This window comes from Stegostoma tigrinum, chromosome 27 (genome assembly GCF_030684315.1).
Source record: "Stegostoma tigrinum isolate sSteTig4 chromosome 27, sSteTig4.hap1, whole genome shotgun sequence".
Lineage (NCBI taxonomy): Eukaryota > Metazoa > Chordata > Chondrichthyes > Orectolobiformes > Stegostomatidae > Stegostoma > Stegostoma tigrinum.
Window position 1 is genome coordinate 8,029,346 of NC_081380.1, and position 17,535 is coordinate 8,046,880.

The 17,535-nt window shown below is 43.0% G+C and overlaps 1 protein-coding gene across 1 annotated transcript in view; it reads right to left on the reverse strand.

Annotated features, from left to right (window-relative positions):
- Positions 1-11,859, reverse strand: part of mmp28 (matrix metallopeptidase 28) — a 98,969-nt gene extending 87,110 nt beyond the window's left edge. Inside the window, exon 1 of the mRNA XM_048557234.2 lies at positions 11,453-11,859. Within this exon, the coding sequence (XP_048413191.2) occupies positions 11,453-11,605 (153 nt within the window). The 5' untranslated portion in view covers positions 11,606-11,859. The remainder of the gene's footprint in view (positions 1-11,452) is intronic.
- Positions 11,860-17,535: the final 5,676 nt, after the last annotated feature.

Below are 17,535 nucleotides of genomic sequence, written 5' to 3' on the forward strand. Positions count from 1 at the left end.
CTGGGTCCACTCAGTACAGCCTCCCAGCTCTCCTGTTCTGGAACAAATAAAAACAGAAATTGCTGGAGAAACTCTGCAGATCTGGTAGAATCTGTGGAGGGAGAAACAGAGCTAATATTCTGGGTCTGGTGACCCTTTTTTAGAACTTGTAGCAGCTACATGATTGATTCTCTTGTTCTAGATTCATGCACAAAGGCAAACGGGAGAGAGATGTTTTCTGTTCTCAATGATGGCTGCAACTACCGAGGGAGTTTCTGATCGGGCAACAATACATTCTGTTTTGCTAAAAATCAAACAGACAGGTAGCCATCTGCATGACAAAGCAATTCATATTCTATCTATCGAACCTGTATGAAAGAATCGCTTGTTTTGTAGTTACCATTCACTTGAAAGAAAACCAGGAGTTTATCTTGGACATCAGCCTCAGTATTCTTAATTCGTGCTTGGCTGTGCGTTGCAATTCTCAGGACTCTCAATATCTACCACTCCTGTCAATATACACTGCATTGAAGATTCCAGTCCCTCTCCTTTGTCCAACTGATTTTGTTTATTTTGTTTCAGAGCCATGTAACATTTGGGTAAATGAAACTTTATAAATCATGGCTACCACTTGATGTATCCTCTTTGCTTCTGTGAGATCATGTTGCTTGAAAATAAACTTGAGTAGTCAGTTAGCTAATCACTACAGCATCAGGTCAGAAATCACATGACACCAGGTTATAGTCCAACAGGTTTATTTGAAACTCAAGCTTTTAGAGCCTCTCTCCTTCTTCAGATGTTAGTGACAGAGGTAGTGTCGTACACAGAATTTATAAATAAATATCAAAGGGTCACACCATTGAATAGGATGTATTAAACCTTAGATGCTGTTAAATCTTTAATCAGTTAATTCCTTCCAAGTCACAAATAGATTCTAAACAAGGCCTCGCACCTAACATGCATTGTCTGACCTAAAATGTCACCTCTTGTTTACACCGATAAAAGCTTTAGTTCTCTCAGGGCAGTGAACTGATAGGAATTTGCGGATTTACATATACATATTACTCAATTCAAACAAAGACAAAGAAACCTACAGCACAGGAACAGGCCCTTCGGCCCTCCAAGCCTGCGCCGATCAAGATCCTCTGTCTAACCTATCATCTATTTTCTAACGGTCAGTGTCCATTTCCTCCCTGCCCATCCATGTACCTGTCCAAATATATCTTAAAAGACGCTAACGTGTCTGCGTCTACCACCTCCGCTGGCAACGCGTTCCAGGCACCCACCACCCTCTGTGTAAAGAACTTTCCATGCATATCTCCCTTAAACTTTCCTCCTCTCACTTTGAACTCATGACCCCTAGTAATTGAGTCCCCCATTCTGGGAAAAAGCTTTTTGCTATCCACCCTGTCTATACCCCTCATGATTTTGTAGACCTCAATCAGGTCCCCCCTCAATCTCCGTCTTTCTAATGAAAATAATCCTAATCTATTCAACCTCTCTTCATAGCTAGCACCCTCCATACCAGGCAACATCCTGGTGAACCTCCTCTGCACCCTCTCCAAATCATCCACATCCTTTTGGTAATGTGGCGACCAGAACTGCACACAGTACTCCAAATGTGCCCGAACCAAAGTCCTATACAACTGCAACATGACCTGCCAACTCTTGCACTCAGTACCCCGCCCAATGAAGGAAAGCATGCCGTGTGCCTTCCTGACCACCCTATTGACCTGCGTTGTCATCTTCAGGGAACAATGGACCTGAACAACCAGATCTCTCTGTTCATCAATTTTCCCCAGGACTTTTTCCATTTACTGTATAGTTCGGCCTTGAATTTGATCTTCCAAAATGCATCACCTCGCATTTGCCCGGATTGAACTCCATCTGCCATTTATCTGCCCAACTCTCCAATCTATCTATATTCTGCTGTAATCTCTGACAGCCCCCTTCACTATCTGCTACTCCACCAATCTTAGTGTCATCTGCAAACTTGCTGATCAGACCACCTACACCTTCCTCCAAATCATTTACATATATCACAAACAACAGTGGTCCCAGCACAGATCCCTGTGGAACACCACTAGTCACAGGTCTCCAATTTGAGAAACTCCCTTCTACTACTACGCCCTGTCTCCTGTTGCCCAGCCAGTTTTTTACCCATCTAGCTAGCACACCCTGGACCCCATGCGACTTCACTTTTTCCATCAGCCTGCCATGGGGAACCTTTTCAAACGCCTTACTGAAGTCCATGTATATGACATCTACAGCCTTTCCCTCATCAATCAACTTTGTCACGTCCTCAAAGAATTCTAATAAGTTGGTAAGACACGACCTTCCCTGTACAAAACCATGTTGCCTATCACTGATAAGCCCATTTTCTTCCAAATGGGAATAGATCCTATCCCACAGTATCTTCTCCAGTAGCTTCCCTACCACTGACGTCAGGCTCACCGGTCGATAATTATCTGGATTATCCTTGCTACCCTTTTTAAACAAGGGGACAACATTAGCAAGTCTTCTAACCTTCTAAATGATTAAAGATTTAACAGCAGCTTAGATTTGTTTACTACATCCTCATCAATGGTGTGACCCTTTGATCTTTTACTTATAAATTCTGTGTCTGATACTTCCTCTCTCACTAACACCTGAAGCAGGAGCGAGGCTCCGAAAGCTTGTGTTTTCAAATAAACCCGTTGGACTGTAACCTGCTGTGTGATTTCTGACCTTGTCCATCCCAGTCCAACATCAGCTCCTCCACATCACAGTCACAGGACTGCCTAATCTTTGCACCAGACAGAAAGAAAAATCTTCCCCACCTCCCAAGATTGAGTGAGAAAAAAGAAGTGGAAAAACTCAGCAGCTTCAGTGGTATCAGTGGTGAAGTCTATTTTTCTCAGATTTCCACAAATACCATCTAATCCAGGGCTGCCAGTTTTTTTTAGAATTGCCTGCAGCATTAGTGTGGATTTTGTTCTCCCTTGCATTCAAAATTAAACCAGTATTTTCAGAACTTACAAAACGCTGCGCCACGTTTTGCTTTTTCCTCTGCACGCTTAAATGATTCAGTAAGTCAGAGCTCAAAGGGTCGAGTGCAAGCTGTCTCTGAGGGTTAATAGGAACTGCAGATGCTGGAGAATTCCAAGATAATAAAATGTGAGGCTGGATGAACACAGCAGGCCAAGCAGCATCTCAGGAGCACAAAACTCTGATGAAGGGTCTAGGCCCGAAACGTCAGCTTTTGTGCTCCTGAGATGCTGCTTGGCCTGCTGTGTTCATCCAGCTTCACACTTTATTATCTCTGTCTCTGAGGGTGTCCAGGTAAGAGCACATCCCAGAGCAGCGACCTCAGCGCTGCCCTCTGGTGCCTTCACTGGCAACTGCTGCTGAAACAAGCAACCAAGTTGCTATCCCTCAAGCAGCACTGCTACCAACAGCACAAGTGAACTGCACTGAAAACACTGTCACCGACACAACACAATCACCTTGTGTTAGCAGTTTTTAAAAGAAAACATTTATTAAAGCTACCATAAATAATCCACAACACATTTAGTAGCAGGAAGACACGACAGGGTGCAGAGATGTAACAGATATGTTGCTTGACTAGTCATCCAGGAGTCTGAACTAATATTCCAGTGAATTCAAATCCAAACATAAGCAGTTTGAGAATCTGAATTGACTTGTAAAAGCTTGGTATTGATTTAAAAAAAAAGGCCATGATTATTTTTCTTCTTTCCCATTCTTTAAGAAGATCTGTTGTCTTTGTCTAGTCTGGTCTATATGTGAATCACCTCCCATGTTGAGATGGATGGACTGTTCTTTGAAAAAGTCAAGTGATTTATTGAACTGGGTACAAAAAAAAATCAGACCATGGCAGTTCCAGGCATGAGTGTGGAGTTAAATTCATGATCCTCCTGAATTGGCAGAGCTGAATTAAGGGAACACATAGCCTGATCTGGCTTCCTACCAAAACTTTGCTGGAGAAACTCTGTGGAGAAAACTGAAGAAGGGTCATTGGACCCGAAACATTAACCCTGCTTTCTCTCCACAGATGCCAAGTTTCCCCAGCAACTTCAGGTTTTGTTCCAGATTTCCAGCAACCACAGATACAATTCCTGCTCGTGGTTCACATGATCTCATATGAAGGACACCACTTCCTCAGCAGCAGTTCACAATGCAAAGCCAACATGAGTTTGTGCTTTTTTAAAAAAAATCATTCCACAACTATCCACTGTAAATGCTGAGGTTAGTGAACCGTCCCATGAAGATTAACTGGTGTTGCAGTAATATGATATTGGTATGATAATGGAGTTAATATATTGCTTGTTCACATTGAGCTTATTTTCCATACTCAAATCTGAGAAAGTGATGGGTACAGTTTTTCCAGAAGTCATTTGAGTCATAAGTGCAGAAAAAAAGTACCCAATTAAAAACACAAGGATTGATCATTTCTTGTGCATTTTTAACAATGCTTGATAGTTCTCCCCATCCACAGCCTCATCTACCTCGTTACTAGTCAGTTCTTAGCCCCATGTCAGTTTATACTGGCAGAGAACTGCAGCAACCACAAAACACACATGCTAAATTGCCCATAATGTTCAGGGATGCATGGATTCGGTGGGTTATCGGGGGATGGGTCTGGGTGGGATGCTCCGAGGGTCAGTGTGGGCTTGTTGGGCCGAAGGGCCTGTGTCCGCACTGTGGTGATTCTATGATCTATCCAAACAGAATGCTATAGTCGTGCTGTGCAGCATGTGAATCTTGGCATTCTTGTTTATGTGCACAGTTCTACCGCAGGGTGATTACATCCCACGGGGCCCCCTAATGGTGCAGGAAAACAGCACTTAAAACCATCTCTGTGCAAAGACAGCATTCGAGCCCATCGAAACCACTTCTCTTGATAAATGGGAGTACTCCACTTCAGGAGAAATGGCCTGCACATTCTCTGAAGGTGGTGGTTTTCAGTACAAATTGACTGTGAATAATAGTCAGACTGGAAACATTTGAGAACACAGCAAAAATGTTGCCCCTCAAATCAAATATTCTCTCATCTCTAGCTGGCTTACACATCTGATAGGACCAGGGTCCTAAGTAGCTAACAGTCATGTGAAGCCTTTGACAATAGCACCTTGGGATTCTCTCAATCACCCGCAGGAACCCCAACCATTGCAACACCACTTCTTTGAGATTTGCACTAACCCTTCATTGGAGTTGCTGCAAATGAACAAGAGAAAAAAAAAATCACTCGACCTATATATGCCACAAACTACCATGAGGCAGTTCAACTTTAAGAGCATCCGAGTGTCAAGCCCAAATCCTGCCTTCATCCAACATCTGTCCACACACAGGCACTGTGCACAGGGTGACAATTAGAAACAAAAAGGACTTGCATTTATATAGTGCCTTTCATTGGTTAGGCCACTTTTGGAAAACCAAATTCAATTCTGGTCTCCACGCTGTAGGCAAAATGTTGTGAAACTTGAAAGGGTGCATAAAAGATTTACAAGAATATTGCCAGGGTTGGAGGGTTTGAGCGTTGGAGGTTGCGGGATGATTTTACAGAAGTTTATAAAACCAACAGGGACATGCATAGGGCAAACAGCCCAGGTCTTCTTCCCAGGGTGGGGGAGTCCACTAGAGAGGCACAGGTTTAAGATGAGAGGGTAAAGATTTAAAAGGAACCCAATGGCAAACTTTTTCGCTCAGAGGGTGTGGCGTATCTGGAATGAGCTGCCACAGGAAGTGATGGAGGCTGGGACAATTACAACATTTAAAAGGCATCTGAATGAATATACAAATCAGAAGAGTTTAGGAAGAGATGTGGGCAAATTGCTGGCAGGCGGGGCTAGATTAATTTAGGATATCTCAGCTGGGACGAGTTGGACCGAAGTGTCTACTTCCATGCTGTACATCTCCATGACCCTATGACTACAGGCCATCCAATAGCTCAATAGAACCAATGAAATGCTTTAATGAAATAGTCCAGGGCATCCCAAGTAGGGTCATGGGCCGAAATGTTGGGGACATGAGTTCCAAGGCAGCAACGGTCATTGAGGAGCCTCACGCCCATTTCCCCCACTCTAACCTGTATCCTCTTCCCCATTCCCCACACAGTTCTTACCAAGAGGGTCACAGCAGGAGAACATTTGAGAAACTCTGGTGTATTCACTGTTGTCACGGGAGAAAGTAAGTAATCCATTTGCACGAGGCAAGCTCCCACAGGCAATGTATGAGACTGACTGTTACAGCGAGACTGAACACATTAGAAATACTTGGGATTGGTGATGCCTGGGACATCACAGACCAAGGTCTTGGAGCCTGGCTTGGATCAGCTCAAAGCTCAACCCCAGGAAGTGAATCTGAAACCTTCCACTTGGTACAACTGAGCCACTCACTGGCTATACTTAACTAAAACCTGGAAGAACCGGGAATGCTGGAAATCTGAAATTAAAACAGAAATTGCTGGAAATGCTCAATAGGTTTTGCAGCATCTGTGGAGAGAAATCAGGGTTGACTTTTCTGGTCCAGTGACCCTTCCTCAGTTACTGCTGAGATTTTCCAGCAATTTCTGTTTCACTGTCTTTGCTTACTCACTGACCTTAGTTTCTCAACTTCTCACATTCTTCAAGCTTTTTAGCATTAATACTGAAAACAGAAACACATTGTTGAAGATTTTTTCATTTTGCACTCATCAGGTCACATAAACCAAATTTCATGCAATAACAACAGTTTGCACTATGGGAGGGAAGAATGGTGATTAGTTGGTAAGTCAACTCCCCACTGGCCAGTGCGGTCGCCATGACTCTCTAATGCTACACAGCAGGAACCCAGTGATAACAATCATTTATATTTAAGGTGCCCTGAGGTACAGGATCAAAAATACTGGAATGAAATCACCGGGTCTCAAGGAGGTGGGTTTTAAACAGGATCCGGTGATAATGAGAGCCTGGGTCAGTAGCCAACATGTTCCACTTGGTGATTTCGCAGAGAGGGTAGCACACCACCAACAGTGGCAGGGAGTTGGTCTGAATCATTAAGTTGCCACTTGTAGACAGACTTGGATTCAGCTGGAGGTGGTATTCAGGCCTGGGACAGTCACTGGCCCCATTAGCAGCAGCAGGAGTATCCCCTTCACAGGCCTAGGCTGGTCGCCATAGCTACACGGCTCCTCAAAATAAAGACAGACTTCCACAGACACTGCAGGATAGAGGCTGGCACAGAATCTCCCCCCGCCACGTTCAATTGAGCAGCATTCCCAGAGACAACATTCGAACTGTGTCCTCTCTGGGAAGATCTCATAAGCTACCAATGAGTTGGGCGGCAGGGAGCGGGGTGGAAATAAAGATTTGGAAATGGTCCTGCCCTGCCATTAATCTTAAAGGAGATAGGATCCCATCCATCTTGAGGCATTTGAACCGCCATATTTTCATGTACTCATTCCTTTATCACCTCCTTTTATCCCGTTCACTTAATCTGCTTTACATCTTTCTGCTCTGTCGAGACTTCACCAACCTGAAACATTAACTCAGTTCCTCTGTCCACAAAGCCTCCTGACCTACTGAACGTTTGCCAACATTTTCTGTTTAGTTGTACGATTAGTTTATTCTCCTAAAACACTAACTCTTTCTGTTCCCAATCTACACATAATACACATATACCATGACTAACTTATGGCACGACAACAGTTAGAGTAATAAAGGATGTATTGCACTTTGTCACATTTTGGATCTCCACATCAGAACTTCAGTTTGCGTTAAACTCACTCCAGTGGAGTAAATGAGCTCGTGTATACAAAACAAATCACTGGTTGTCAAGTCAGTTGCAAAACAGTAATAACACAAGTAAGTTTTCCAGACAATATTAAACCACAAGAACTAGGCTCTGGTTTTTTTTTAACGTCAGCAGAACAGCAAGATGGAACAGTTGTGAAATATTTCTAATCCTTTGCACTGAACACGTTTTTCTTTAAGTGACTTTGTGTAATTTTCATGCCGATGGTGTGGCAGGAGCAAAAAGGCGATCTTCTAGTGAAGGGTCTGACCCAAAGCATTAACCGGTGTCATTGTTTTTTGGATGTTGACTCGCCAGTTCCATATTCCCAGCATTTTCTGTATGTGTACCATGGCTTCTTTCAGATGTGCCTTCGCCAAAGCGGTGCCACAACTGGCCAGATATCAGATTCACCGATAAAACAATGCTTAACACAGAGTAACTAATCATACCCAGAACGCATTTACTCAAACTCCTTCTCCCCACCCAAAAAAAGCCGTCATTACTGTTTGAGTCTGTGTTGTTGTACCGGGGGGAACTGCATTTGTGTGGCTGTCTGTCCTACGTTGACTGAAGGAAGAAAACAATGTTGATTCTGCTTTTCCTACAATAAAGGAGATTAAACTCCAACACTCACTGCCTCCTTTCCAGAATTACTGGAATGTTTCGGGGAACAACCTGGAGTGAAATTTGAGTAGTCGATATTGTGCTTTGGGGATTGAGTATAATCTTCTCTGCCTATCACTCAATATGACCATGGCTGATCCTATATCTCCATAAAGAATCCCTAGAGTGTGGAAGAAGGCCATTCAGCCCATTAAGTCCATTCCCACCTTCCAAAGAGACACACAGACCCAATCACCTTCCTATAACCCTGCATTTCCCATGGGTAATCTACCTAGTCTGCATATCTCTGGACACTACAGGCAATTTCGCATGGCCAATCCAGCTAACCTGCACATCTTTGGACTGTGGGACGAAACTAGAGGACCTGGAGAAAACCCACACAGACACTGGCAGAATGTGCAAACTCCATACTGAGAGTTGGCACCGTGAGCCAACAGTACTAACAACTGGGCCACCCTACCTCCCACTTAAATTCCCATTCCTCCTCCTACTCCCAATGCCTTTAAAATCAAAAAAATTATCTATTTCTTTTTTGAATATGTTCAGTGACTTGGCCTCCACAATCTTCTGTGGTCGACTATTCCACAGGTTTGCTACCCTTTACGTGAAGAGATGTTTCCTCACCCAGTCCTAATTCATCTCGACCACATATCCTGAAATTGGTTCCAGACTCCCCAGCCAAGGAAAACATCATCCCTGCATCAAGTCTGTCCGCCCCTGTTCAAACTGCATATTCTGCAATCAGATCCCATCTCATCCAGCTAACGTACCTAGCCTGGACATCCACGGGCACTGTGGGGTATTCTAAGATGGCAATCCACATCTTTGGACTGTGGGGAGGTAACAGAGCACCCAGAGGAAACCCACGCAGACACAGGGAAGAATGTGCAAACTCCACCCAGACAGTCATCCAAGGGTGGAATTTAATACGGACCCTGGAACTAGTGGGGCAGCAATGCTGGTCACTGAACCACCATATCTGCTGAGGTTACACTCTACAATACTTTAAAATGAGCTCCAGAGCTGCAAGAGGATTCCCCACAGACTCTGTCTCAGCCCTCTGAAAATGAACCTGCTCCCACCGGCCCCTGTGCCATTCCCTGGTCGTACCCATCCAACTGAGCTCGTCAGGACTCAAGGTGACACATTTCACCTGCCAAGAGGAGTCAAAGGACTGGGGATCTCAATAAGGGTGAGGTGGGGCTGCTGCAAACAAAAGGGACAGGCTGCTGCTGGAGCAGGAGCAAAAAAAACCCATGTAAAGGTATGAATATGGGAACAAAATAAGGGTAGGCTACTCAGCTCTCAGAGCTCACTTTGCAATGCAAGTAAATCACTGCTGAACAAAAACAAGACGACCGTGGGTCCTGGAAACCTGAAACAAAAACACAAAGTCCTAGAGAAACTCAGCACATCTGGCAGCATCTGTCCAACGAGAGAATCAGAGTTAACATTTCTTGTCCAGGTCTACAAGAGAATTAGGGTCTTGTGACACAGTGGTAACGTCCCCAACTCTGAGCCAGAAGCTCTAGGTTCAAGTCCCACCCGCTCCAAGGTTGTGCAGTAACATTCCTCAGGTCAATGAGGAAGTAGCTAAAAGCAATGCTTTGGACTTCAGTGTGAGAATAGGATACAACACATTTGGACACTGTTAGACTGCATGTTGTGATGTGAAGCTGGTGCACTTTGGGTTAGACAGTTATATTTGTGCTTACTTCTTCTCCCCTCATTACACAAATGCTGTGCCTGACCTGCTGAGTAGTTCCAGTATTTTAAATACAGATTTGTAGCATCCACAGAATTTTTGCTTTTGTCTTTAGAATCCCATTGCATCATTGACTAGGAACAGGAACCCTCACGCAGCATCCTTTCCCAAGGCCAGGCGACACATAATGCTCTCCCCATATCTAACCATTTGGGCAGCACAGCACTGCTGCCTCACATCGCCAGGGACCCAGGTTCAATTCCACCCTCGGGCGAACGTCTGTGTGGAGTTTGCACATTCTCCCTGCGTCTGCGTGGGTTTCCACCGGGTGCTCCGGTTTCCTCCCACAGTCCAAAGATGCGCAGGTTAGATGGATTGGCCATGCCAAATTTCCCGTAGTGTTTACGGGAGGTGTGGATGAGGTGGGTTACGGGGGGTGGGTCTAGGTGGGAGGCTCTGAGGTTTGGTGTGGACTTGTTGGGCCAAAGGGCATGTTTCCACACTGTAGGGATTCTATTCTATCAGTGCACCCAGCTCTGCAGATTCTGGAATACCCAGGGAAAGAGTCTACTCAATAACAAAATCCACATTTTCAAACCTTTCAAAGTGTCAAGGCATTATTCCACACCCAGTAAGTGGCCTCTGCTGGAGACTGAGACTAACTGAGTACACAACTGGCAATTGGACAATGATTCTTATACTGCAAGAATCGATTGTTCACCAGTAACTCCTAGTGGAGAGAGGATTAAGGAACACATTGTAATTGCCTCAGACCCTTCTCCGCCCTCTGTGAAATCGAATTTATACAGAATCATTTCACCAGACTATGGAAGAGAGGCTAGGTGTGAATGGGACATTTGAAGTAAATCAGCGTAGAGTCGGGGACACGTGAAACTCAGTTAAGTCTCCAAGTAGATTCACTGCCAACTAGTAGTAAAAATAATTACACCAGTTGGAGTGCTCAGCGGTGACCATGATCATAACTGAACAGAACAGAACAAGAAATGGATCCTTAGAATTGAGTCAATAAACTTTCTTCAAACACATAATGTATCACTCTGGCTGTACTGTGTTACATGCAGTCGTATAGACCAATCCTAGGTTATGTAGTGCCTGTTTATTTTCCCCTCCGCTTAAATAGTCTACATTTCGATATGATCTTCCTACAAAAAGGCAGAAACCCAACTTTTTACATAGAGGATCGGTTCTGGGTAGCCCAGCTATGAGAGGAAGAGGAGATTTTGTTTTTGTTTGGAAGATAGAGTCCAGTTAGTCACAATGTTAAAACATCACTGAACAGATGACCCCAGGAGATTGAACCTGCCTCCCACAGACACCCGGTAGGATTCAGCCCAGTGAAAGGGTGCATACCACTGTTGCTTGGAGTCGCAGACGTTCTCTTGCTGCAGTCCTCTTGGGTTCCTGCTCCACGGGAACACACGGACTCCAGGGAATGAAGAGGAGCACAGCACCCAGTACTTTCAAGGTTGAGGGTCGCCGGAGCGAATGTTGGAAAGCCATCATGCGCCCCTACTCTGAGAAATAAAAGTCCGTTCACAGTAGCGGGTTGGTTTGCAATTGGTTGAGTCGTTCAAGTGAAACCTGTGCGGTCATTTCGAGAAGAATCAGCTAGATGGAGGAGAACCCCACTTTATTTTCTCTCAATTATACCACAGTCGGTCAGAGTTCTCTGTTCAGCAACCCGGTGCTTGACTTTACTAGCAGCCGGAATGCCAACGGGTGTGTGCGCGTTTTGGCTGCGGAGGCACAGTAATCAGAAAGAATACGAGCCAACTGCATTATTAGCACCACCCAGCCGGCTAACGGGGACCGTGAGTCACCGCCCAGTCCCCTGTTAAAAGGGCAATGCTTTGGTGCTCGCACGGGACGTAACAGGAATTGTACTGTAGTTATAAGGCACCCTGAGAGGTGAAGCTGGTGCACGTCTGGAGTTATTCAATGTTTATGCGTACCTTTTTTGTAAAATGAGAAATTCCTAGCAGAAAGCATTCTGACGCACCACTACACGCACACACAGTCCAGATCTTAAATTACACGAAAACGATAGGATCCTTGCCACTAGCTTTACAATCCGCCGAAATTTTTGCACTTTCCACGCCTCATATACAGCTCCCAGTTCTTCCATACCCATTGGCCGTGGTAGCTTGAGCCCTATAGCCAAACGAAGAGACCCTTCCTTAGAAGAGCAGGCGTTGTAGCTGTCCCTGGCTAGGGCAGCATTTAATACGCAGAGTTTACAGTCATGTAGCTGACTGTTGATTCAGAGTCACATGTCAAACATAGCAAATAAGGACACGAGTGAACCAGTTGAATTTTACCCAACAGTTCCAGGGTCTCAAGCTGGCATTAAAAGCCTAATAATTATTGAATTCACATGCTACCATGGCGCAGGGGGTGTGTGTAGGTGTACGTACGCAAACCGAAGACCTTAATTCAGAGACTAAAAGTAATAGCCCAGCACTACCAAGAGGCAAATCAGTTCCATGAGATTAAAAATAATAGTAAAGACGAAGGCTTTAAAAAAGTATATTTCAACTAATATAATAGGAGGGGCAAGTTCAAGAACAGCTAAACATCAGGGAGTAAATGGGAAAGTGCAAAAAGAATAGAGCACGAATAGGATATACTTTGTCACCCCAGGACCAGCACTGATATTTTCTGTAGAGTATTTCCCAACTGATGACAGAAAGGCAATACAGCTTAGTGCAATGGCTGCCTCAGGATTAGCTCAACATAATTCACAAATTTAATGCCCAAACAAAACAAAAAAAATGCCCTTGGGGAGTTACAAAGATACTCCGGTTGTAATAGATTACGTTTGCTGGGATATGTGCACATATGGTTGGAGTAGGGAAAAGAAACAAAATTACTTCATGAAAAAGTTTGAAGGAAGTTAAACTGGGGATAATGGTTCTGTTCTACCTGGCTTGCGGTGAAGTAACTTCGTCTTGGTCCCCTCCACAATTTTAAAGTTAAAAAAAGTTGCCACAAGTTCCCAAAAAAACCCCAAAAAGCTGGACTACAGTCCTTTCATAGTTTATAGAAAAACTTCCAAGTTCTGCAGCATAATCAACTCAGATTTTGATTGCCATTTTATTGCTGACGCAGATGTAACTGCTGCATTCCAGAAGTTGGAGCAGTATTTAAATATGACAACGTTCTCAAACTATTATTTATAATCTACAACTTAAGTGCAAATGATACAGTCTGTTGAAAGAACAAACTAGAACTTCCCAGACATCGAATCAGTGGTGCCCAGGAAAAACCAAGTTAACTTTTAATCAATCTCACTTTATCCTCAGTTTAAAAGAAAAACATTGGTCCAGGCTGTAGAGATTCTCACCTTTAGGAAACCAGGTTTTTATTCACTTCATTAACTAGCCTGCATGATTGCAGTTTAGCATCAGCCAAGTCAAAGCAGCCTATTTGATCAGTACATCACTTCAACCTTAAAGGTTGACTTCCTTCACTACTGGTATGCAATGGCATTAGAGAGAGTGTACCATTTACAAAGTTGCACTGCACCAACTTGCCAAGGCTTATTCAACAACACACCCAGATCACCTTTACTTCCAACAAAAAGGCAGAACAGGCGACCACTACAACAGCTGGGTTTGCCTCCAAGACCTAATGTGGAACTGTATCTTACTATCACTAGGTCAAAATCCTGGAACACCTAGCAGGTACAGTGAGTACACAGGAACACTGACAGCAGCACATCACTATTTTCTCAAAATGCAGTTAGTGATGGAACAATAAACGCTGGTTCAAGTCCAGGAAATAAAATTTAGCTTGCATCTAAAAATTGTTATTTTGTGTAAGTGAATGCTGATAACTGAAAAGTAGAGTCTGACTGACTTCAAACTGAATTGGGAGAAAAAAAACAAACAGCAGCACAGTCTTAACTAGTGGGGCCAAAAAGCACATATTACAAGGGCTCTGCTACAGGGCTGGAGGTCAGTCCAATGCACATCTCTTCCTTGTGCACGCTTAATTGTGGCTTGTTCAATTCCTCCCCCCCGCCACTGTATACCCAAAATTAATCAGCTGACAATGGAAAGCTATTCAATTTAACAAATGCATCTTGTATTCCATTTTTTACATATGGAAGGTCCCACTGCGAAGTCCACAGCAAATCAGTTTTGGAGTATTTTGGTCTCAGCCTAATAATTCTAGTGTCAGCAGATGATTTTAATCTTTCAACTACTGTTAGCTGAAAGCATCACCAGAACAGACTCAAGCTCTAAAATGTCTTCTCCAAACCTCAGTTACTCAATTTACATATTTTGATATCAGCCCTAGGTGGTGTGGAATGGTGCCAATTTCAGTTTGACAGAGCTCATGATGCATTTCATTAGGTTAAAAAGTGCAATATAAATACCAGTTGCTGGAGTCCGACAGAATCATTAACTCCCTATCTACACTGGCAACAAATACCTTATTGTCAAAGATCCAGAGCTGTAGTGAAAGTACAGCAGTTTTACCACAAAAAGAAAGCCAAGAGAAATAGTTCACATCAACTCAAGTTTGGTTAAGCTTTGAGGACATCTCAATTTGTAAAATTAGTATGACAAAGCAACCTGAACAAAATGGTTGAGAATATCCACAACAGGAATTAACCACACACTAGTAAAAATTATTGACTCCTAATTAAAACATCAATCCAGTAACTTTGATCAGGGATGCCAAATAACCAATTGCATTCTACTTTTAAAGACTGCTAAAAATATGAGAGAGAATATTGAAAGTGTGTGGAGACAAGCTAAACAACTCTCCAGGGTTATTAAAAATTTAGCACACCAGGTCTAGACTAATATGAAAATAGTATTTACACAAACTCTAAGCAGTGTCAAAGGTAAGACTCAATTAAATACTGAACAACATAGGTCACAGTTGTATTTTGGACTACCAGGACACATGAACAGAGCTTATTCTAGACAAAAAGTACAAAGTTAATTATGACTGATGTATCAGCTTAGACCTACCATGTTCCACTGCAGACACCACAGCACACCAACCCCCAGAGAAATGTCAAGTTTACACTAAATGACCTTTCCATAATAAGTATGCAAAAAAGAGAGAATAGAAAATCAAAAGCAGAAATTCAAAAGAAATTTAGTACTAATACTGAGAGTATTCCATGAAAAGAAATAGTAAATGCATCTTCTAGGCACACGTGTCACAAAAATGCTTGGACTAACCATTGTAGATGCATCCAAGAACTGACAGGTACTAACCAGCCACATCCCAAACATGGTCACTGCAATGTCTCAACTCAGGTGCTTTATCAAGTGGTTATCACTGAATAACAAATGGTAAAAAACCTGCAAAACAAACACGTGACCTAATGCTAATCTACGAATCTGGGAGTTTGAGGGGGGTCTTTCTTTCTAGATCCAGGAGAACTGTAACAGATCAGCATAATTATCTTGACCAAGTAGGGGGAACCACCTTACAACTTAGCAGACTTATCCCAGAACCACAGTCCATGTTTCATAACTCTTTTGAAGCACACCATTGTGACCAAAAGGCACTTCATGAAGCTTTTCAGTATTTTAGGTTCTAGTTCCACCTGCTCCAACAGTGCATCATAGCATACCTCAACAGGGTGATTAAAAAACCTATTTATCAGAACACAGGGGTGTCACAATCAGGTAGGCTCAAAGACAAAGTAAAAAAAAACCAAGAGCAGCATTATGCAAAAAGTTGTCAGTTGATTGTAAAAAGCAGAGTTGAGTGTACAAAGACGGCCATAAAATTGGAGTGCAATCACTAAGCTACTGCAATGGATATCACTGGACCAATAATCTAGAGATGACTAGTGAAAAAACAAGTAGCAAATTTAAGTTGGGTTCAGGTCATTTAGTGGAAGCAGCAGCTAATCAAGAAGCTGTATGAATGCTCTTCACTGGAAGAGAAGATGAGCAATAAAATTTGTTTCCCTCAACATTACACTCCTGCAGACTTTTTCCACTCTTACTAAAGAGCTGTTTGTATACCATAAACTGAAATTTCATTACTGGCCCAATTAAAATGGGTGATGCTCTGTGGTTAAAAAGTTAGAAAAAATGGTAGACCAGACTAGGAAATAATGAACTCTGCTGCATTGTTCGAAGCCTGTCAGTAAAACCTAAGTAGTTCTGGATGTGAGTTTGCTCGCTGAGCTGGAAGGTTCGTTTTCAGACGTTTTGTCACCATTCTAGGTAACAGTGAGCCTCCGATGAAGCGCTGGTGTTATGTTCCGCTTTCTATTTATCTGTTTAGGTTAAACCTAAGTAGTACAAAACAACCCTGCCCACCCCACTGAAAGAAAGGAAATCCATGATGCCCACAATTGAGTGCCAGGACTTTGTAAGCAAGACAAAAACATTGCTCTTTTCACAATAAAAATGCTTAGGAGATCAACTTGGCTGTTATTGTCAGAAGTAGCAGCATAGCACACAATAAGATGACATGAGGTGGGCCCACACTAACTTTTATATTGGACATCAAATTAACATTCAGAAATATTATCAGCTGAAGATGAAGCATAGAATCCCTAGTGTGGAAACAGGCCATTCAGCCTATTGAGTCCACACTGCCCTTTAGAAGAGCAGCCCACCTAGCCCAACACACTTATCCTATTCTTTTAACCCTGCGTTTCCCCACAGTTAATCCACCAAAACTACATACCCTAGGACACTGAGCAATTTAGGACAGCCAATCCACCTAAACTGCACATTGGGAGTAAACTGAGACACAGAACGTACAAACTCCACAGACAGACGCCAGAGGCTGGAATCAAACCTGGGTCCAGAGCGCTGAGAGGCAATGCTAACCACTGTGTCAGCCTAAGGGAGGGGGACTGGAAACGTACAGGTGTGCCTCAAATCCAACACATTAAAACTGTTTTAATTATACATAACAAACAGTAAAATCCATTGCGGAGCAGTTCCTTCATCTTCTGCAATACAAAAGATGTTAAACAACTGAAATAAGCAACTACATTCCTAGGTTAGATTTTATAGTACAGTAGAAAAGGCCAAGTTTCACCAAGGACACTTAAGAAGAACAGCCAGATGAATCCTTGCAGACATGTAAGTACCAATTGAAAAAAGTCATCATTTGGCAACACGCTTATTGCTATAGGACATTAGAAGCCAAACCATTGGATACATACACTTTTATTGCAGATTTCAAGTTGAGAAAAAAGCAACATGTTTAGTATCCATTACTAAAAGTTAAGACCAACTTCAACTGAAAGGACTGCAGTCATTTTTTTAAATACAATTTATGAATCCCTCTATACAGAAGTAGGGAAAGATACCACGCAAAAATGACAAGGTAAATGAACCACACACTGTTGCATACAAGTGTACTGTTCACAGGAAACAACCAATGACAATGCTACTGACCCAACAAGAGTAGTCAAAGACAAGTCACTGTACAAGCAA